Source organism: Corvus hawaiiensis, chromosome 14 (assembly GCF_020740725.1).
Source record: "Corvus hawaiiensis isolate bCorHaw1 chromosome 14, bCorHaw1.pri.cur, whole genome shotgun sequence".
NCBI lineage: Eukaryota > Metazoa > Chordata > Aves > Passeriformes > Corvidae > Corvus > Corvus hawaiiensis.
This window is the reverse complement of record NC_063226.1, coordinates 14,305,436-14,328,395: the sequence shown is the minus strand read 5'-3', so window position 1 is coordinate 14,328,395 and position 22,960 is coordinate 14,305,436. Positions and strand designations below refer to the sequence as shown.

Here is a 22,960-nt window from a genome sequence, read left to right as displayed (position 1 = left end):
GCACAGAGCAATTAAAAGACCAGGTTAAATAACAACTAGTCTTTGTATCCAAGCCCAGAGCATGTGCTGAATAAATTTGTGCTTGTGGTCTACATGGTTGGTCAGGAGTTGTGGCCCCTTCCTGCCCCTTGGCTGTGGCAGCAGCAGGGATATGGTCAGGAGCTGGGACTGGGACTGGGAGGCTGCAGCTCACCCTGTCCCAGGAGGATACAGGCATGAGTCCAAGTCACAACTTCATAGTTCTTCATTATTCTGCAAATAATCTGCCTGATACACAGGTGTATGACATCTGTTTGCAAATTTGTTTGAATTTGCATCCAAATATTTTATATTAATAAGTCACTGCCTAATAAGAGATTTAAAAAATGGAAAAAGCATGAAATGAAGAATGTGGGAGCTTATCCCATGAGCACCTTCACTTATCAAAATAATTAAAGATCACAGCTACCTTTTATATTAATTTATTAGAAAAAAGATACAGTTTAATGTGCAAATATATACACCAAACATCACAATGAAACATGAGGAAGGTGAGCCCCTTCCCTCTAGCAACGACTTGCCCCTTCATAACAGAGATGACTTTAATGTTTCCCCACAGATTTACAAATACAAAAAAATGTATAATGCTTCATTTGCACAAGACAAAAGTTTATTTTTATTTGAAAACAAACAATATCCTGGCTTTGACATGGCAAAAGTCTGCTATTTTGGTGGCTTTTATTTTTTTTTTAAACCTGAGCAAGTTTCATGGAACAGGGGGACAAAGGGAAGGCATTGCCCTGTGCTTCGCTCTCATCACAGCATCTGATGGTCTTTGAATTACTAAACCTCTGAATCACTGCAAGTGAATGCAGCTCCAAAATCTACATCCAGGATGTAGTTAGTTAGCTACCATTGGCAAAGTGAGCTGGCTGAGAACACCTTGCTCCAGTAACATGGCTGTTGGCATTTCTCAGGTTAAGTGTTCATTGCTGCCAGTAAGGAAATCAATGCTGACTCCTGTCATAAAGGAGTTATAAATGTAAAATGCAGTTTGGTCCAAAAAGCAAATGAGTTGTGGACCTGCTATGCCTTGCTTAAATGTGTGGTCATTGAAGGAGGGCAGAGTAAGGCCATATTAAACACATCAGTGGGGGGAACCAGCTGATGGCCCCAACAACAACCACAGGACTCAAACCATCAGTTTTCCCCATCATCCTGCAGCTAAGCTTCATCCAGCTCCACAGGGTGACATTTCCAATTGAACTAAAACTATTCTGCTCATTTAGTGCTTCTCCCCATTTTTAACAAGAGGCCCCAGCAGTGCTGGAGAAGGCACTACAAGACCTGGGCTGGGCAATGCCAGTTCCCTCAGCAGACAAGAGTTTGCTAAGAGACCTCTGGCCATCCCATGCTCATTTAGGTGCAGAGCCTCTCTCTGCATCAGCTCTTGTTACACTTTTGAAAAAAATACATGCAAGTAACAGACCCACGGCAAAAAGAGGACACCATCAGGGGTGTGCCTGGCCGGTCCCAGAGCTGGTACTAACCAAGGGCTCTGGCCTGGGCTATCTTTTCAGACATGACACCATCAAAAGCTGACTCAGTTTTCAGGTTTTCTTTCCTCTTTGGCCAAGGAATTAGGGTTTAAGAACAGAATTAACTAAACAGTGACTCCTTTTTGCTCTGTAACACCCCTCCTCTCCCGTCAGTTGGCCCTACAGGTACTGGCCCACAAGTTTGTCAGTTGTGGCTGCTGCAGCTCCCTTCACACCCAAATCCTTAGTGGTGGGGTGGCCACAGCAGATTTGGCCTTTGCCATCCTCCCACCATCCTCCTCCACTTTACCATCTTTGAAGCATAGTGGAATTTGACCAAAACAAAAGAGCAGCCTTTGGGGAGAACTGCTCTGCTTTAAAATTTTTTTCCCAGTATTTTTTTAATTGCTCCTGTTTCATGTGTTGTACTTGCACAAGACTGCATGTCATGGGCCCTGGAGCAGCGGCTAAAAACAGGCCTTACATGAAAAATTGGAATAAACCCTCAAACTTAGCTCTTAGTTAAAAGTGAAAGTTAGAAACCAGTGAGCAGCATTTGATCAAGGTAAGAGTGTTGTGGGGGCAAGCAGGGGACACAGGAAGTTGAAAGGGGCCATCCTGATCTAAGGACAGTCCCTGCCAAACTATATGCTTATGTCCTTTTAGGGGAGTAAAAATCCCGAGAGAGCTCTTTCTTCTCTAAACTTCTGAATGATCTGTTAGCCAGGTTTGTTGAAATTTAAATATTTTTACAATAAACTAGAATAACAAGCGAGTCAGTTGTCTCCAATAACTTGGTGTTTTTCCACTTCAGAAGATTTTCTGACAGCATGAAAAGAAACACTCCAGTCAAACACGAGCTGATCTGTATGTGATTCTGATCCGCATCAGAGGCTGCCCTGCCATCACTCCACAATCCGGGATCTGCGGTAGCAGAACAGAACAGAACTTCACCCACCCTTTGTGGAGGTTGTCTGTCCCTAATTTAAAACACCTCTTAGCTGGTCTTTTAACCCTTTCAGTACATCAGTGCACACCAAGAGCTTTCAGCGACACGTGTTATTTGCACACTTGGAAAGAAAGGCAATTCTTTAGAGCAGAAAGGCAAAGGTCTCAGTACCTGTGGGCCTTCCATGCTTCCCTCTCTCTCACACCTCTGTGCAGGTGCAGATCTCCACTGCCTCTCCCCAGACACCCTGCCCCTGTCACAATACCACTCCCAGGACATGGGTGCTCACAGCTCTACTAAATCAGTTAGAGGACAACACAGCTGGGTTTAAACAAACTAAATTTCACAACAGACAGACAAGATATACATGGAAAAGTTGTTATTATTTTCAAAATTTTTATGAACATCAACTTTCATTTGAGAGCTTTGGTGGGGGGGGGGAGGAGCAGAGTGGGAGGGAACAGCAGGTCAGCTATCTGCAGGAGTAACCCCAGTTTTCCAAGCAGCTCTAGTCTGGGACACTTGGTGCCCGCAGGCCTGGGTGCCCAGTTTGCCCCAGTCACTGAAGGCGCTGGTGAACCTTGTTCTTGCAGAGTAACCTAGTGAGAGCCTGGTCACCACAGATCCCCAGGGGCTGGGCTACAGAAGCAGTGAGACTTGCAAGCCCTTCAGCTCTCTTGAGGTAGGAGGAAAACTGTGTTTCTGTTGGCTACACTGCCTCTCCCGCAGGATGTGCGACTCGGCCTCCCAGAGTGCCCGAATGGCTGCAGCAGAGGGGGTGTAGGAAGGAAGCTGAGTAGGAGCCTTGAAATGCCAGTGGTTTCTGCAAAGATGTTTCTGTGACCTCTGTTCGGTAGATCAGCAGTTTTGGGATGTCAGGTTACAGCAATGCAACGTGGTAACAACAGGCACATGAAGGGAGGCCAGCGAATTGGCACTGTCAGAGAAGAAATCTTTCGTAAGGGTCCTGTCTGCCTGTCCATGTTGACAGGATCAGACCTCTTATGGCTACTGGGACTTACCTACAGGAGCAAAGCCTGTGAGACCAAATCCAGTGTGGGTCACTTGGCATCACTTCCTACTTCCATGAGTCAAGTAGCTGTGTGCCACTGTGAAATAAAGACTGCAGCCAAGCGTTTAAAGTTAAATATCTTATAAACTATACACATATGTCATCCTGAGATAGTGCCTGTAACAAGTCCCAAGGTAGATAAGCTTCCTGAGCCCAGAGGTCCTCACGCTGCATGAGCGCATTGTTGTCCTGTTTTGGCAGGCTCCTGGCCTCTCTCGGAGCATGCTGCACTTCCTAATGCTCTTTTTTTTTTTTGGGGTGGGTCTAGTAAAACAATCAGATTGAAGACTGCTACCAGCAATTCCAATGGCATTTCTTCTGCCGCTCAGATGAAAGCATTCTTGATCTTTTGCCAGTTCTCTCAAGGCTTGCAGAAACAGGCTCACAGCTTCCCTTTCTATTTTTTGGCCAGCCAAGAGCTGTGTGGCTGCAGCCTCCTGCTAGAAGAGCAGCTGTGCTGTGCCGAAGACACTTCTCATGACAGGGGAGAAAACATCAGTAGGAATCAGACAGAAAAGCGACAAGTATGAGCCACAATGGAGGGAAGAAGCTTAATACAATGCCCATCATCCAGAGGGTCAAAGACCATGCGTTCCAGTCGCATGGGTACATAGTCCTGTTCCGAATTCTGACAGCATCAGCTCACAGTCAGACCTTTTAAACTCAGGAGAAAAATATTTTTCAAAATTCTCTTTGCTTAAGCACTATATATACAAAAAGTTCTTTTTATTGTTTCAGTATTTTAGCCCTTAGTTGATTAGTCACCAAAACCTGTCAGATGCCCGCTGCCATAAAAGCACTCCGAGCACCTCCAGCATTTGTAGGAATATCAAAAAATAGCTTTAGCAACTAGGAATTATGCAACAGAAGGAGAAGGCAGGACGAACTAGATTAATGCAAGTTGTAGTGGATTTGTTAACGTTAAGTGTATGACTCGTTGCAGAATCATGCCAGAAAATGGTACCATGTAGCTTACTGGTAAGGGCAGTAAAAAGGCTAATGCATTACTTGAGTCATCAGTGAACCACTCGCTCACTCAACATACTATTTCCAGCTGAAATCAAAAGTTTCCAGTAAAAATGCCTCTACACACTGTAAGCATCTTACAACTCCCTCTTCCTTTGAGCTCTACAGTGATAGCTGCTTCATTAACATCGTGGTTCCAGTGCAAAAAAACCCCTCCAGATCCCAGACCTTCTTCCTTTACACTTTTGATTGTCTTTCATCTGTCCATTCCTGCTTAGTGTTCTGTAAAGCTTGAGTCTTCTGTTCATCTACCTGGACGTAGTCCACTCTCTGTTCCTCAGACAGAAAAGGTTTCTGTGGGACAGAGAGGAAAAAACCAATGTATTAATTTTCAGGTTGAAAAGGGGTGCTAGTGAAACTTAGCTTGATTTTCTGTTTTCCCTTTCCCTCATTCCTTGATTGCTTCACTTCACCTTGAAGCTCACAGTGACATCAGCTGACAAAAGCATTGCTCTGCAGCCTGCTTTAGCTATAATTGTCCATCTGTCACCCTGTCACTCAGCCCAGCAAAGCAAGCGAGTGAAACGTGCTGTGCTGGCTATTTCCATGCAGATAATCATTCTCTCCTCATCTGAGTGATCCTGCTGCAGGGATAACCTAACTGATTTTAGATACAGGGAGGGTTTAAATGAGAAAGCTTAAGAGTCTTTTGCATCTGGGAGTATTGGCTGATGGGGAAAATGATACACAGGACATAATGACAACAGTTCATTGCTTTGCAGTGGGACCTACCCACCCCCTGGGCAGGTTAGAAGTTCTTTGGAACAACGAATGTATTTTCTCAGCATTGCAAAGGAAATTGAAATGGTTTTGGTGATGCAAGAATAAAAATGCACATTTTGCCAGGTTATAAGAGATGGTACTGTTTTACCCCATGAATTTATCATGGGCTGCAAACTTGTTACTGCAAAGAGATTTTGGGGAAAACTAGCAGGAAAGGCTTTGTGGAGACTTTATGAGAATGAAGGAGCATGCAGAGATCCTGCAAGCATCAACCAGCTTGCCCACAAGCCCTCATGGCTGTACATCCCAGTGCAGTCCCATGCCCTGTGCCGAGCTCGTGTTAATGACATCCCCATGAGTCACACGAAGGACACCTTGTCAGCACCCTAAACATGCTTTTATTATATTAATCTTGAGCCTGGCACAAATACAGTCAGCTGGAAACACAACTGGCTTCATCCTGGCACTTTGGGCACCTAGCAGAATGCAACCCTGGGTCCCCATTTCCTCCCAGCAGACAAAAAGACAGGAGGCTGTGGGGTTTTTCAGATGACTCGTACCTTCTGCACAGGGGATGGGGAAGCAGAGTTAAAATCCAGTGCTAAGTAATCAAGGTTAGATTTCCTTGTCCATGGAAAAGCACCACTGTATGGAGATGTGGCCTGTCTGTGTTCCTGTCAGGAAAGAAGAGAAACTTTTAATGCTCTTAATACATGATCCTAGAAGGAAACAGGATCACAACTGTGAGCTGGGAGATTTGCCTGGCAGAATGTGAGTGAGAACAGTCAGGACTCACATAATTTTCTATGCCAAAGGTGCCTTTGGTTACTAACCACAGCATAACACTGATAATTGTGCGATGGCATAAAGAAACTGTGAGAGCCTTTTTCTCCTGGTAATTCTGGCAAAACAAACAAAACAGGCTGATTTACACTAAATTTTATCAAGAAGGACTTGTGCCCAGCTTCTCAATCCAAGCCCTTGGAAGGCTCAGATTTGCAGGGTCTCCTCGTAAACATCATCATTTAATGAATTTGAAGAAATTGTGAAAATTCTGCTCAAATCTAGAAACTGAAAATTAATCTCATAAAATCACAGATAACCACAAACATATGACAGGTTTTTCTTGACTAGAAAAATCAAATGGGGAATGGTTACAACTGGAACTGCCCTCTTGAACAGATTTCAGTCTGGCAGAGATGTGGGTTAAAATCTGAAACTATGGTTCATGGAGACTGTGGTCAGTTTTGCAAAATATTTTTATAGTTATTGGTATTGGGCTTTGGCTATGGAGCCAGATCTGTAGACATTGGCTCAGATGAATGGATTTGAGATCCATTTCCACCTAAAATTCAAAGAAAAACAAGATTCTGGTCTTTTGCAAGATATGGCTAAAGAGTAAACGAAGAAAAGGAAGCCACAAAGCCAGATGTTCTTCTTTCATGGGATGGGAAGTGGGGTTAGTGCCACCAGCCAAAGCAGAAGCAATAAGAGGCTTTAATGGGAGTTCTGTTTCTGCACAATATTTGGTGTGTTTCTTTAGGAAGTGCACTAACGGCTTTCTGTTATTTCCTAGGAGATTTTGCAAGGCACACTTTAGAAGGTGAAAAGATTTAATTTTCCTTTGTCTTAATGAGTTCTCATGTAAATATGGCTGATCCCTGTGATCTCTTGGAACTGCTCAGCAACATTCGTGGGCGAACAGCTGAGTTCTGCAGAGCAGGAAAAGGGCTTCCCTTATCTCTCTGTAAATTGGTCCCAGTGTCTGTGGTTTAAAACCATTTCATCATTTGCAAAAAAAGAAAAACCAAACCAGAAGGCAAAGGACAAACCTCCTCAACGTTTTTTCTTAGAAAACAAACTTCTGCATTCTCCATCAATGTGACAGAGCAGAATAAAGCAAAGGATGGCTGTGTGAAAATGAAGATTACCATATGAATGTAACTTTCTTCCTCTTCTCCGGAAACTGAATTGGCAAATATTCTTGCTGAATTAATACCGTCTCTTTCTGGTGAGATAAAGCTCATTCGATTGCTATGAAGAAAAACACAGGAGAGGTTAAGGAAGCATCTTACAGATGCACTGAAATGAAGCCAAAGCCTGACACAGTCCATATGGTGAATAAACTCACACTAAGGCTGCAGCCTTTATGGAGAGGATGTCCAAAGCCACTCCTTAGTTCTAGAAACAGTGTGCTGTATCGGTGAGTGATTTTTTTTTACTTTTTTCTCTGGGATTTATGAAAGTTTGCTATCTGCTGTGACAGAAGGTGTAAGACATTGAAGCAATTCTCCATCAAGGGGCACAGAGATATCTATCTATCATTCATTTGGGTAATAATGGAGGCAGTTACTTGGCTGTGCAGGTATCCACATTTTGGAGACTGATGTGAATTAATCAGCTACTGGAGGTACATGCAAACAAACTTGTCTGGCTTTGCACACAGTGTCAACACATGCCACCCGTGCTGTGGAGATGGCTAGCTCAGCCCTTGCACAAGGAAATCTCTCCCATGAACACAACTCTCAGAGGTGCATGGTGACTAAATTACCACAGGTGAGCACAACGGGCTTGGTTAATAGGAAATTAGATGGCCTTTCTGTGCAGCAAGAACAGCATAATTCCTTGCACTGTATTAGTTCGGGCATAACTTCTTTTTTATTTTTGTTAGTGTAAAACATGCAAACTCACTCCAAGCTCGTTATCCTTCAGGACTCTGCACTCTGTCAGCACTGATTAACCTCAGTGCTCTGGCAGGGGTGCTTGGGAGGCTTTCCCCAACAGGCAGTGCCAAAGGGCTTAAGCAGCCTTGGACTGGGGATGTGAGAGAGGGCTCTGCAACTGAGAAACTTTCCACCTTGTGTCTCTTTTGCCCTTCACATGACATCCTCAAGTGGGGGAGTGGAAATGCCCTGTCTGGCACTCATGCCAGCAAAACCTCACATTTTCTGGAGTGCCTGGGGTGTAGAGAGGAGGTTGATGGGAATTTCTGGCTTTTGCATGCACACTTCAGCACAGCTGCCTTTCTTACTGTGCCAAGACTCCCCCAGCCAGCAGGCTGCAGTCCTCCCCTGCTCACAAGTTCCCTGAAGATGAGTCTTCTGCTGCCCTTGGAGCCCAACAGTATCATCTCTTCACACTACCTGGGCTTTGAGATCAAAAGCATTTGTTTTACCAACAACTAATCTCTAGTGACAAAAGGTCACACCAATAGTTCAAGTCTAGATTGCTGTGTGGCAGAGCAGAATTCTACACCCAGTCTACAATTCAGGCAGATCTTTATCTGATCTGGTTCTCCTCTGCTATATTAATTTTCAGGTGCAAAAATGGCTCTATCATAGTTTAGGCATGCCAAGCTTTTAGCCATCAGAGCAGCCACACCAGAGTGCAGACCAGCTCCAGGCTGTTCAAAAGGAACCTTCAAAACATGATGCTGAATTCTCTGGAGCTGCCCATTGTGAAAGGGAGCCCTGCTTTTTAGAGACAGCAAAAGCCTGGGGGGGCGGTACTGAAACGAACCCTGGGGAATTCGTGTTTGTGGACTTTGGCAGGAAACTTTCTTGTGGGGTGGGATAAGTAATTTTTAACTCTATTCCACACTAATGCTCAGAAGATTGGAATGGCAGGTTTCTTGTTGACTTACTAAGGCACAGTCCACATCCTGGTCACGGCAGCATGCTCCCGGATTGTGGAGAGGTTCCTCAAGTCCAGAGGAGGTGGTCGTGCTGTAAGTAAATACAAAAGGAACTATGTTTTCAATGAAAAGTACAGACAGTTTAGAAAAATGCAGTTTTATATTAACAGAAAGAAACTAGCAGAGTATTTCACAGAACATAACCAAGTCAGAAATCAGTAACAAATGACCTCTTTGGTCAGTGCTGGAAAGCAAAGTCCCCCAACCACCCTAAAATAACAGAATAAATATAGTGGGCATAAAGATGCCCACAAGATCCATACGCTTGCCCCAAATATGCTCTGCATATGCTGCCTTGGAGAGGCTGTTCAGCCTACAGGTTGTAACAGGTTTTGGTTTCTGTTCTAAACAAAAAGGTCCTATACATGGGGATCAGGATCATTCCTGTCACCAGTGAAGGTACACGTGCCCAGCATTCTCAAAACCCTTTAAGAAAGGATATGAGTTTGCTTTTCTTCATGGCAATGGTCTAAATGTCTGTCCCCACTTTACAGTAGCACTGCCTGAACCAATTTCTGAGTAACTCTGGCTCTGCAACCCTAAGAGCTTTACTATAGGCTAGGTTTAGGCAATTTCTCCACTTCAAAGCTGAATTTTGTCCCCAGTATATTCTCTAGAAGTGCCACCTAGATTTTGGACATGCCACGAAAACCAGGAGTGGAAAATTACCATCAGCAAAAGCATCTGCAGAAAATTCCTAATTAAACTAAGACAGCTGTGCCTACCCCACAGAGGTTTAACCAACAGCCCGCACATCAAGTTTGACTACTTGAGTGTTTGGATGTCCCATTCCTGGCAGGCCAGAGAGCTGGTGAGACAGGAGCACATGTACTTCAGAGTGGCCAGGATTTAGTCTGCTGTCTCTCCCAGGCGATGTCCCTTTGCAGTCCCAGTGGGAAGCCGGGCACTGTGCTTATGCAGCCACCTGGGCTTTGACTGCAAAAGCAGCCATGGAAGCTCTCCCTCTGCTCACAAACCACCCTGCAGGCACATCCCAGGCTACAGTGCTCTGAGTCACTCACGCAGCATTTCAGCCCATCCTCTAGAGGGGGAATTCCTTTAAGACATGCCAAGGACACTGTCACAGGAGGTCACCCGTGTCCCCACCGTCAGGACCCCCCGGCTTTGCACTTTAGGTCTGCGCTTACACTTCCTGCGAGGCTTGAGGTCTCGGTTCACTGGAGGGGGCTCCACGTCCGAGGGAAGCTCAGGCAACGGGCTGGTGAGTTTTTCAGTGCTGACGACAGGGAAGGTGAAGGTGGCTGAGGCAGGGCTCATGGGGATGTAGCCGTCGGGGGAGCAGTCGGAGCCGGGCGCGGAGGGAGAGGTGCTGGGGCGCATGGGCACGTAGCTGTCCTCCGAGCTGTCCGCGGCCGGCGAGCACAGCGGCGAGAACCGGCACGGCTGCACGGGCACGGGGGAGAAAGAGAAACAGGGCCATTAATGCACAGGCAGCCCCCTCCAGGCCGGCAGCTGCTGTGAGCTGGGAACACGCCTGAGCCGAGCCCAGGCCGGGACTGTGCTGACGGGGCCTTTCAGAGAGGCGCAAGATGGAGCGACAGGAGACAAACGCAAGAGTTCAGATGAACGCTCCAGCTCTGGAGCAGTCCACTCTGAGCTTCGCAGGTCACTGCTGGAAACTGGAACCAAACTTATTGGTGACTTTATTGGTTAAATCCTCCAACTTCAGCGAGGCTGCACTTGCCCCTCACAGCAGTAATTCCGACCTATAAAATGAGGGAGGATCCTTAATATAAAAAAAAAAGTCTGAAAGGAGAACATCTGATGAAGGAGATTTTGGCAAATGTGGAAGCCGAGAGAGCAGACACAGACCTACAGCTCACTTCTGATCACTGAGAATTAGCATTAGAAAATAATTTAATCCAGGTTAGTGCTGAGAGGGAGTGATTACAATCCTTGGAAGCTTTCAAAAGGGAGAAAAATATAAGTTGCCCAACACCAGCAAGGATCTCCCACATGAGACAGTATGCAGCACCAGGCAGAAGACTGGCTATGTGATATGAGATGGTGCTGCATGGAACTGTGTCTGTCAAAGGCTGAAGCAGGAAGCTGTGGACTGATAGAGCCCTCAATCACAGGCACTTTGAGAGCAGACTCTGCTTTCCTGTGTCCTAAAGAAGAGAGATCCCTCAGGACCATGAAGTGATAGGCTTCTTTAGACCCCTTTTTCAAGGGATAAGCCATTTGTTCTGGTGCTCTTGGTCAATGGTTTAATTCTTGAGGCCACCAGTAACCTTTTCCATAACAGACCCAGCTTCATCTACTTTAAAAACAGGACGCTCAGTATTGAGGCCTCTCCCTCCTTCTTCTTTCAAAGGCTGCCTGAGGCCACAAAGCAGCTGTCCAGAAGCTGCCCAAAGCCAGGCACTTTTCCCATTTTTTTAATTCTTCTGCTGAACAGAGGAGAGGAATGATTGAATATCAGCATGTGAAATTATTCACTCTGAAGTTTATGTGCCAGTGTTTCAAATGTGTGCAAGCAGAGTACTTACCAAATTCAAGCTAAGCCTCTTATCTCGACTTCTTAAGGAACTGCCTTCCATGTCTGCTGCAAGGAAAAAAAAGTGATTAAAAATGGGATAAGGCAGTGCAACCTTACAGAGATAATTCCGGAGTAAAACATATGCCTCTAAAATAATTAGAGTTTTATAAAGATTCCATAACTCCTAAATGAGGAAATCCAATGACACTTAAGACCAGATCCAACTCAGTAGCATTTCAAGAGTGATTACATCTATTTTAAGTATGATGAAACCAAGGAACCTGTTCATGTATAATCCAGCTGTAATTTATGCTTCCTATACCACAAGCAGTTGGGGAGAAAGACTGGTGTGGGAGCAAGCAAACAAAAATTTAAATGCAGCTCCTGCTCTAGTCGTTCTCTGTTTTCCCATCTGTCAAATTGGGGAAATTATATGAAAAGGGGCTATTATAGAGAATATTATTTCATTATTTCTTGAAAGTTTATTTAGGAGCTTTTTAAGGTGCCAGGGAAGCAATTGTTATTGTACAGAAAATGGTGCGTGGGGGAACTTAATGGTAGGAGAAAAATTCTTTGCTTTGTCTTCCAGAAGTGCTGATGTGGTGCAAGTGGCTCAAGGTGATGGGAAATGAACAGCCAGAGACACAATCACCAGTCTCTACATCTCCTTGTGCCGGTGGGCCTTTGTCTTGGTGTAGGTCAATTTTATTTTCCCAGCAAAAGCCAAAAAAACCCCAAATCCAGCATTCAGCGCATAGAAGATCAGCTGTGGGAGATGCTTACAACCACCATCCTTTTCTGAAAAGGGATTTTCTGTGCAGAAAATGGCTTTTCTATGGGAATGCCTTAAATCCCTGCAACCATGCTAATCCATTCCCCACTCCTATGGTGGAGATGTCAGTACTGCAACTGGGGGCATTTTTGGTGATACCAGCAAAAAAGGCCAAACAAGAACAAAACAATTCTGTTAGTGCAGATACATGTTCAGATAGACACAGTCACTGTCCTGGGACAGCTACATTCATTTATTGTTTTGGCAAAAAGACATTGAGGCACCAGGCTGTGGCAGATGCCAGGATACAGGTGCCTTACAGCTCATCCTCCTTCCCAGCACTTCCACCAGCATACGCTGTCTTTGCCCTGGGCTAATTACATCTGTGCACCTTTTGGAGGTTGGCAGGGCAAAAAATTAAGTTAATAACTTGAATGCATTCACTGGGAAAGCTGCCGAGGAACTGCTGCTTTCTCCCTGTTTCTTTTTCTGATCTTTCTTGTTAAACACATTTTAATTCAGAGTTTCACCCTTCAAATCGTTTCAGCTGCACTTAGGGTAAGAAAAAGTGGCAGCACTTATTAATTCATTGCTGCCCCCGTCAGGCAGAGACAATCCTGCAGCACAGCAGCATAACATGACATTTGGCCACTTAATCCTCTTAGAAATGTTTTGGTGTAAATTGGGTTGGAGGAACATGAACCAGCTGTGTTGGAAAAGAACATGTGCAGAAGCAAGAGCAACACCTTTCAGGGAGGAACCAAATGTAGCTGATAATTAAGAATAGCAATTCCAACCAAATGGGTGTTTCTCCAGAAACCTTCCAAGAATTGTCTGTACACTGATAAACAGGCTGAGCAGAGATCTCCTTGCTTTAGCTTCTGAGCTTTAAGAGCAAGATCTAACAGCCCCACACACTGTCTGGCCATTCAAACTGCAGGAGTCTAAAGGATGCTTGTTCTTAAAAACTTACATTCTTTCCCTCATCAAAAATGAAGGTTTTCACATCACTACAATATACTTGATGATTTCCACCCAGGTATTCTAGCTGCCTCCCTCTGTTCTGTGGCTCCATGTAATAAAGCTTTCTCATACTGCATATGCTAGTTTTTGACACCATGACATTCTGGGTTTTGACTGCTACTCTTGTTTGTGATGATGGGGTTTCAGGAGTGAGTGGAAAAGCCAGCTCAGCTCAGAGCAGAGTTTGCTTTGCAGCCTCGCCTTGCTCTGTAGCAGCAGGTTTTCAGACTGCCCTGACTGAAGTGCAAGGACAGAGTGGGATTTGTTCAAGGACACGCAGAGTCCCTGGTTCAACTGGGATTACGTCCCATCCCCAGCGTCTCCCTTACTTCCTGGTCTTTAAGCTGTGAAAAGACACGCAGGTCTCATAGAACAGACTGGGTGTAGCAAAGCAGCACAGCTCCAGAGGCATTTCCCACATGCAAGCCCACACTTCAACCTGTATAAACAGAGTTTGGCATTACCCAGTTCAGTGCCTGACTTCTCATTTTGGTTTTTCTACTGCTTTCTCTTCGGAGGAGGGAGGGGGAAAAGTAGCAAGGCATGTGGCACCCTGAAGGGATCAGAGCCGAATTGCTGCCCATGTGTACACATACTGAAAGGCTTCTACAGAGCAGGAGCTGAACCTGAGGAGCAGGCCTGAATCCTGCTTGCTAATTCATTTGAAAGCAGCGTTTTGTGTTACTTTGGGTGGTGTGTGATTTCACAGAGGACAGAGAGGCACAACTGGAAGTCAAAACCACTCTGTGCATGTGGGCAGCTCCATCCCTCACATTGGTGCTGCTTTGCTGGCTCTTGGAAGTGCACTCACCTTTCCAGTTCCTCATGTTGTCTAAGCTGGATAAGGAAATCCTCCTGGGCACCAGAGTGACCTGAGCCCGGCAGATCCCTGCGTGTCCGTTCTGGAGGGCCCCGCCGCCCACCTCCTCCCCCCTCCTGTCGGAGAAGTGGGTGGGCTTGGGCGGCCGTGGCGGGGGCGTGTTGGACAGCACATCCAGCTGCGTTACACCGTAGGGCAGTGCCTTCTGGCTCTTGTCAATCTGAAACGTTGGTGTCAGCGGCGTCCCCAGCAGTGGAGAAGAGGAGGAAAAATCACTGGATGGCCCGCTAATGTCTATGTTCCTGGACACAATGCTGGGATTTGCCAATGGGGCTCCGTCCTGGTGCACAGTGCCAGCACTAGTCGGCTGTACAAGGTACAAGGAGGGCTGGGATTGCAAGGAGTCAACAAAAACATCGTCTGATGATGTTTGCTCCAGAGATCTGTCTGAATTTGACCAGCTGTCACACCTGCAAAGAGACAGAGGTCAGAACCTGAGCTTTCCTTTTCTCTCAGCTGTAAGAACAGAGCGAACAAAAAACCCAACCCCACAGTTTGCCACAAGATCTGTCCCTTCCCTCTGAGCTGCACTGGAGGCTGGGGCACTTTGTGGAGCACCTTGGGCAACAGCAGGTGTCTGGAAGGAGGCTGTGTGTGAGATCCTCAGCCAGCCACCCACCCACCCTGGAAAGGGACAGGACCAACATATGAAGCTCAACCACTAATCTGTGCTATGAAAAGCACCCTGTAAATTGGATTAGTCTGGTGGTCCCCTCTTGTGCTTGGGAGCCAGCCCTGAGTGGCAGGGCTCCTGGGACTCTGTGCCCCAGTTTCACCCCTGGACAGGCAGAGGGTGGCTCCAGCCCGACACATCTGGCAGACCCCAGACTCACCTGTTGTGGCTGAGCTTGCCCGACTCGCAGTTGGAGAGGAAGAGGTAGTCGGGGAGGAAGACTGACTCGGACTCGCTGGGGGTCTCCTCGGCGGCAGCGTCGGCAGCAGCGTGGTCCACTGAGAAGGAGGGGTCGGCGATGCGGGAGGTGTGGGTGGAGGCGGCCGGTGAGGGCTGTGGGGACGAGGTCGTGTGAGACAGGCTCTCCACAGAACCTGCAATGGACACGGATGGCCCGGCTGAGGGACAGCTCTGACTTGCCCTGGCCCTCTGCCCATCCTGGCTGTCACCACCTTGCTTTTGCACCAGGGATGTTTTACCCCAGAGCGGCAGTGAGTCAAGGCAAACACTGGTTCTGGGGAGAGGGGAGCCTGATTTTGCTCCCCCTGCCCCGGCTGTCAAAGTCCTCCAGGCTGCAGGAAGTGCAGACCCCCTTGCTCTGGGGTCCCTCTCTCCTGCAGGGACGAGGCATCCCTCCTGTAGCCAGCGATGAAGAACAGACTCTGCCAAAGAAAGAGCTGAGGCACAGCAGCCTGTTTTATCAAGGTTTTTTTTAGTATCTAATGCAAATAATTAATTATTCATCTCCAACACTTCAAATTAATGGTGACAAGGAAAGGGATTGATTTCTTCCCACTTTCTAGATCTCGGTGGACAAAACTGAGCTTTCCAGCTTGTGGAGTAGCCAGACAAGCCCTGAACTTGTCTGCAAGCTCTTTATGCCTCTCTCGGCTCGACATCAAGCCACAAGGGCTGTGGTGTGGCCGTTGCTGGAGGCTTCTTGGCTGTGCTGAGAAAAGTGACACTACTTTTCTGAAGGCCACAAGGCACAGAGGAGCCTGTGCCCAGTGACACCTTCTCTGGGCATAACACTCCAATGTCCCCGAGTGGGATGGCAGGATGGCAGTGGGACAGGAGCGGGTCTGGGCTGCAGGCAGTGGGGCTGGCCCAGAGCTGGCTGCCTGCTCACACCACCAAGGCCACCCTTCAGTGGCAGCGTGTGGCCAAGACACTCAGACCCATCTGGCCTGAGCACTGCCTGGCAGCAGAGAAGTCTGGTTCTGTTCCTCTCCCAACCTCTGTCTCTGCTAGAGAGCTGGGCAGAAGGGAAGAAGGAGTGATGGCTCAGCCACACAGAGTCTAGCTAAACAAAGCTTTTGGGGCATTTCAACTCAAAAAATCAAGGGCAAGTCGGACCTCCCACAATGAGCATCTGTGGAGTGGGAGGGGTGTCTTTACAGAGCAGCTCCCCAAAAGCATCTGCTCCTGGCAGCAAGCTCAAACAGTGCCACCAAGAGTCCTCAGTTAGAGAAAGTGATTTTTCTAATGAAGTTTCAGGTTGCTGCATGGCAGTTCCCTCACCAGAGCTGTGTGGGGATGGAGCAGCATCCACTGGGTGCTTGACACCTGCAGGGCTTGGCAGTGGGTGCCCATCTCTATGGCTCAGACACTGCCTGAGTCAAAGCTGCAAAACCCTTCTTCAAAATGAAAAACCCCACAGCAAAAACAAACATAAGAAATCAGTGATTGCTGATAAAACTACACCGAGAATTAACATGCCTTCGAAGTGTAGCAAGATGGCAGATTTCTCTAATGCTGATATCCAGAACTTGATGGAAATGCTGGGACCCAGCCCCTGACCAGCTGCATGCATCCTGTGGCCCAGATCATCTTCATCACTGTGTGATAAGGTCCTGAGACCCTCCAGCAGCTCCAATCTAGCCCCAACCTCAAAAGAGCCACAAGCCTTGGCACTGTACCAGGTTGCTGTAGTCACTTCTCAGCCCTGGAAGGTGCTGGGTGTACATACAAGCAGACCAGGAGGGATGGACAGGGCTGCCAAGACTTGAGTGGTTAGACAGCACCATCACTAAGCACAAACAAAACGCCCTCAGGCACATGGTGCAGTTCTCGGGGCCATCCTGTACAGGACCAGGAGCTTGGCTCAATGGTCCTTCCAAGTCCCTTCCAACTGAGGACAGTCTTTGATTCTACTGATCCAGGGTCCCCTGCTAGCCACAGCAGGCTTCACCCCTCATCTTTCTGATGGCAGTCAGAAGAAGAATAAACCAGCTGATCTTCCCTCCCTGCACTATCCTACACCTCATCCCTTTGAACTTGGGAGGGAGCTGCCTCTTTTCTTCCTGTCTACCAGCATTGACTCCCTGCTGCTTCTTTCCATTAGCTTCGGAGGTCTGGGTGGTGGTGGGCCTCAGGTCAGCAAAACATATAAGAACGTGCTTAAATTCAAGTTTAAGCAATGGATTTGCTTTAATTTTGAGCAGGTGCTTATAGCAGCAGGGTTTCAGCAGTAAGCATCTGGAAGGAATGGCTTTTACAGGGTTTCACATTTGCAAAGCAGAGCTGAGGGCTGCAGCCTTTCCATCTGAAAAAAAACTTTTGTTCATCATGCTGGCTCAGACAGTAACTCTGCTTTCAAATCTTGGACTCTCAGAGCTGTCTTGCAGGCTGACAATGATCAAATATACACTGGACTAACTCCCTAGGGATCTCAGAAAAGCATGTTCACTTCACCATCTGACTACGTTAAAAAAACCCCAACAAACCAACAACTAAAACTGCCACAATGCATAAGAAAGAAATTAATGACATTCGGGGTTATTAACACAGAGAACGAACAGGCCTGAACTCCATCTGGTACTCACAGGGTTTAGCCATGGATTATCCCATCAGGAAAGGCTGTGAGCTGTAGACCACATGGCAATGGTTGTGAGCAGGAGGGAGGGATGGGGACAGCACAGACCTGCCCTTTTCTAACCTTCAGGGGCTCAGGGACCTGCAGCCAGCTCCTCACAGACTGTCCCTGTCCCTGCCAGCTCTGGCGGTAACTGAATCGCGTGCATTAAAACTGTACCACGACAGCAGCTGGGCAGAATAAATTATGCATGGCTACTTTCAACAGTGAGAACGCAGAGAATAGGCTTGGTGCCTGCCATCCCTTTTGCCAGAGAGACAGCAGGAGGCTTCAGCTGCCAAAATAACTGCTTTGGTGGCTACTAACCCAAAACATTTCTGCCCTGCAGTTGTGGGGAAGGTCACCACAGAGGCTGCACATCATCTTCCACAGTAACTTCTCCCATTAATGGAAGGGCCATTGCTTGGAGAAACAGAGGGCTTTTCCCTCCTGCTACAGACTCCAGCCCCCTCCCCAAGAATTGTTCTGGTGCAACAGCAGTGCAGGGACACGGTGGAATAGGGGTGTTCTGCTCACATCAGTCACCTCCAAGGGTGCACTGACATACCAAGGAGGTAGAAATAATACTAGTAAGGCTTCCTAATCACACTGGTTAAACAACCTTCCCACTAGATTCTCCAATGAAAAGCTGTTATGTTGCATTGTACATAGGATAAACTGTGCCCCTGATGTCCCACAGTCACTTCATTTCATCCCCTCCCCTGCCCCAGACACTTGGGCCAAGCATCCTCTCAATCCCCTGCATGGCCATGGGTCCTGGGGGGCTGGGGAATGATGGCTCTGTTGGGAGATTTCACCAAAGATGGAAGCAGGACTTTGCATAGATATGGTAGGAAAACCAGGAGCAAGGCCTCTTCCTCTCTCCTCCAGCTGACTCCCTGAATGTGCCAGCTCCCCTGTCATTTCCAGTGCAGCCAGCAGCAGTTTCTTGTGGCAGCAGTGTGAGTGCTGCTGGCAAGCCCTTCCCGACAGCCGTCCTCCCAGGTGCTTCCTGACATCTGCCTGGAACTGCCATGTCATCTCTGCGTCTCAGCTGTCCCCTCTCTTGTTGACTACAGAGCTGTGCTCACAGGAGCCACGGCTTTCGTAACTTCGCTCCGCATCTGGCTGCCAACACCTCTGGCGTGGGGACCTGGCTGTTCATCCAGCTTTGCTGCTGGAAAGGACTAACTGGGAACAACAGGACAGTGTTTAAAGCTGAGTCACTGTGTACACCTGTGTGTGCACTTTGGGCATTAAGCAGAGAAAGCAGCAGACTGTGTTTTGGTCTCAGAGTCAAAGCAAATTTTCAGTGACGCACAGATTAAGAGTGATATGACTCATATCAGGGACTAGTATTTTTTTAAAACAGTAGCATTCAAGTTAAAAAAGAATGTGGCATTTAATAGGGCTTTTCTCTTCTAATGTTAATTTTTAAGGGTAATTTATTTAAACCTACAGGCTCTTGGAGGATTTAGGAGATCCTGAAAAGCTGAAGCACTTAGCAACTCTTTGAAATGTGATGTGCAACTTGTGGAGCTTGCAGATTTAAATCAGAGGATCTGGATGTGCTTGACAGCCTGACCTGGATACACCCCAGACCTGAGCTCACCAGCAGGAGCTGCAGGATAAACAGAAGCTCTTAGGAGCTATTTGGCATTAGAGACACAGTAAATGCATGTCTGGAGGCTTAGCTCACGCCATCGTTGATGGGGGCTGCAAGTTCAGGTGCCAGACTTCGTACTGAACCAAGGCAAATGCTCTGCTCTGCTGAACTTCTTGGGGGGTAATATCCACCTTGGAAAGTGTCTGCTTTCCCAACTGGTGCTGCAAGAGCTGTCATTTCTCATCCATCAGAGCCTACACTGGCAATCTTTGCTGGGAGAGAAACACCAATGTGTAATACTCTTGGGTATTGTCCATGTGCAAGTCTTAAAAGCAATAGTTCACTGCACCAGCAAAACAGGACAGGCATTTCCCAGTATAAATGCACCCATCCTGGGACAGCCATTGTCTTAGCTCCTCTGGCACAGATCACATCCCCCATGAACATCCTCACACAGTGCCAGGAGAAGGGTGCCTGCACATTTGAGAGACAAAAATGATTTTTCTCTTTTCTGTTTTGCATGGAAGGGTTTACCTTAATTTCAGAGGAACTGGTAAAAGTATATCTAAAATAATCCTGCACCAGAAATAAAAATTCAAGAGCAATAACCCAGTGTCAACAACACTAGGAACTAGAACAGTAGGAAGGTGGTTACTGAATATCCCTAATTCCATCCAAGCTCCAAAGGGCGGTAGACTCCAACCCCTACCAGCCCTACTTTGAAATTTGTATTCATGGGCAGCTTGTACTGACACATAAAAATCTGTCAGCAAGTTTTCATGGTTTTTCTGAAGTGAATGGGAGAAGAACAGACATCACATTTGTAACAGGACCACTGCAGTGTTCTTCCCACTCCCATTTCCCTCAGAAGACACTACTCAAAAGAAGGCTAAGCAATGCCAGGAACCATGATAGAATGAAATAAAACTTTCCCATAGCCTTTTGTTTCCTATCAAGTTGCTAGGTAATGGTGTGGCCATGCAGCACTTGCAGACACCAGCAGCTCTCTGAGTGCAGCAGCACAAAGACCATGGAAGGATAAACTGCCTGGCCACACTACATATCCCCAGACATATTACTGCCCTAGGGCTCGTGTCCCTCCATGGCCACCCTCTTCCACTCTTGCACTGCCTTTTATCACATTGAAAGGCTTCGTTCTGACTCACTTCCTCTGAAACTCTCAAATTGCTGCTGTATCTGCCCCTTGGAATTGTCAAGGGAAGGACAGATTGCTGTTATCTGAACCCGATTGTCTCATTTAAAAGGTAAGTTAATGATGGTACAGGTCCTGACTTTAATTACTGGCTACATCCATCTTGCAGTGGTTAATTCTTGGCAGCTTTTCAAGAAATTCACTCTGCTGAGTATATACAGGTGTAGGGCCTGGCAAAAGAGCTACCTTTATGCTTCACTGGCAGGACCATCTCTTAAGTCTAGACACACACTTCTAACACTTTCCTATCCTCTGCCTTTTCTTTATTTTCTCTTATTAACAGACTAAGGCAGCTTAGTGTTTCTGTCATTGATTTATGTACATGCATATACACCCAGGTCTGTGCACATTCCACATCCAGCAGAGCCTGAGAAAATGGGAGTTTTGCAGGATGCTTTCCTGGAACAGGTGTCTTACATTAAGCCAAACTAAATAAATACAGGACATGTAATGAAATAAACGGCCCCAGAAGATAACAGTCAGCTTTTCACATAAACAGCACCTTTTCTTATTAAGGACCTGCTGTTTGCTCTAGCAGGAGTTGCTTCATCAAAGTGAGACCAAGCAGTCAGTGAGTATTTCCACCCTGCAGCAGTGAGGTCCCTGAGAACTTTCAGGTCAGGGTTTAGCAGCCTCTCAGTGCTGTGTGGGGCTATGGGAATCACACTCCACTTCCACCTGCCCAGCCCAGTCTGACAGCAAGGCCCATGCCTCCTGCACCCCTGGGAATTCTCCCAGCCTCCAAGATGAGTGTGATCCTACCTGTGCCATCTTCTAGGTGTCCAAAGTTACAGATCTGGCTGATATTGTGCACCCAGATCTGCATCTCCTCCTCGGTCTTGGCTACCAGGTAGAAGGTACGGTAGGTGGTTCTCACGATGAAGACAAAGTTGTTCTGAAATTCCTTCTTGATGAAGTTGGGCCCCGAGTGCTTCAGCACTTCACATTCATTGAGGTCGATGATGCGGATGGGCTTTTTGGAGTGGTTGTTCCTGTAGTATTCCAGCACGTCCGGGTTCCCGCTCATGCGGCCCCTGCGCAGCACGAACCAGCGCTTCCGCCAGGCCTGCAAGGGCACAGACAGGGCCTTAGTGCCAGACACGTGCCCCAGCACCCAGCCCACACACAAGCACCAGGGTCTGAAAAACCCCTCAGCTCGTTGAATCCAGTTGTCAAGCCAGCACTGCCAAGCCCATCACTAAACCATGTCCCCTAACACCACATCTGCACGTTTTCTTAAGAATTCCAGGGATAGTGACTTCACCAGTTTGCTGGGCAGCCTGTTCCAATGCTTGACCACCCTTTCAGTGAAGAAATTTTTCCTAATGTCCAAACTAAACCTCCCCTGAAACAACCTGAGGCCATTTCCTCTTCTCCTCTCGCTCATTACCTAGGAGAAGAGCCCGCCACCCCCACCTGGCCACAACCTCATCTTAGGTAGTTCTGGAGTAATAAGGTCCTCCCTCATCCCCTCTTCTGTAGGTTGAACAACCTGAGTTCCTTCAGCTGCTCCTCACAGGACTTGTGCTCCATGCTTATTTTCTTTCAGGTTTTATAGCTGTTTTGATAAGCTGGCCAAATTGTGATTTTTATTTGGTACACTTACTATCAAGCTTGCATTTGAGATAGGAAAACAGGCAGAGGGTTGTTCCTTGGAGGTCAAGATGAGCAAGATTGTCCCTTCCCCTCACCCTGCCAACATGATGCAATCAAAATGATCCAATAGGTCACCACCTCATCCGTAGAGGAGAGAACACATTTTTCTTTGTAAAATGAAAATACCGAGAACTGTGCATACGTGGAAACAAGTGCCTTTTGCCCAGCAAAGCCCAGGGCTCTAGATACCCTGTGCAGCTTCCCTCCTATGGTTTTCAGTGCTATTACAAAGCTTTTAATGAGCTGCCAATTACTTCTGAAAGCCCAAAACAAAGCCTAAGGGAGTTGTAGTGCTAAAAATTAAACAGAAAACTTCAGCACCTTACAAAAGGACGATTATTTACACAGGCATTGTCAACCTAAAACAAACCTGGCAACCACTGATGTTTTTTGACCCTTGTAACTGAAGGTATGGGTCCCATACAGGCTTAAATGAAGTCCTGGCAGATGCAGCATCACTCTATAAAACTATATGCCTGTTCCCAGGAACAAGATAATATACTTTCCCTTTTTTCTTCTGCAGCTGTTTTTGTTCATCAACAGTATAAGCACCTCTGTGTTGATTATAGCTGTCACCAATACACCTACTCTGAGGGCCAGAAAAAATCAATCCTGATCTCTGTCCCACAGAAAAAAGGCCAAAATAAGACATTAGGACCTTTGCCCCTGCCGAACTCCATAAAAGCTGTTGGATACGTCGTGCCCAAACCAGCCAGGCCAGGGAGCAGCCAAAAGTAAGGCTGCAGCTGCCTCAGCTCTGATGGAAACCTGGGAAAGGTGCAGGGACTCACATGCTGCC

General features: G+C 47.0%; 1 protein-coding gene across 3 annotated transcripts in view; it reads right to left on the bottom strand.

The window, feature by feature from the left end:
* Positions 1-445: 445 nt before the first annotated feature.
* GAB3 (GRB2 associated binding protein 3) overlaps positions 446-22,960 on the bottom strand; it is a 66,329-nt gene continuing 43,814 nt past the window's right edge. The window contains exons 2-11 of one of the 3 annotated variants that reach the window (XR_007206800.1): positions 21,268-21,571; positions 14,993-15,206; positions 14,091-14,569; positions 11,495-11,550; positions 10,130-10,385; positions 8,931-9,012; positions 7,219-7,321; positions 5,848-5,961; positions 3,489-4,858; positions 446-3,403 (exon numbers count right to left, since the gene is read on the bottom strand). Coding sequence is in view for 2 of the 3 variants with exons in the window: in XM_048318976.1 (XP_048174933.1) it covers positions 4,742-4,858; positions 5,848-5,961; positions 7,219-7,321; positions 8,931-9,012; positions 10,130-10,385; positions 11,495-11,550; positions 14,091-14,569; positions 14,993-15,206; positions 21,268-21,571 (1,725 nt within the window). In the remaining variant the exon portion in view is untranslated. Of the gene's footprint in view, positions 4,859-5,847; positions 5,962-7,218; positions 7,322-8,930; positions 9,013-10,129; positions 10,386-11,494; positions 11,551-14,090; positions 14,570-14,992; positions 15,207-21,267; positions 21,572-22,960 lie in introns of all 3 variants that reach the window. The other 2 variants (XM_048318976.1, XM_048318977.1) reach the window with 2 other exon arrangements.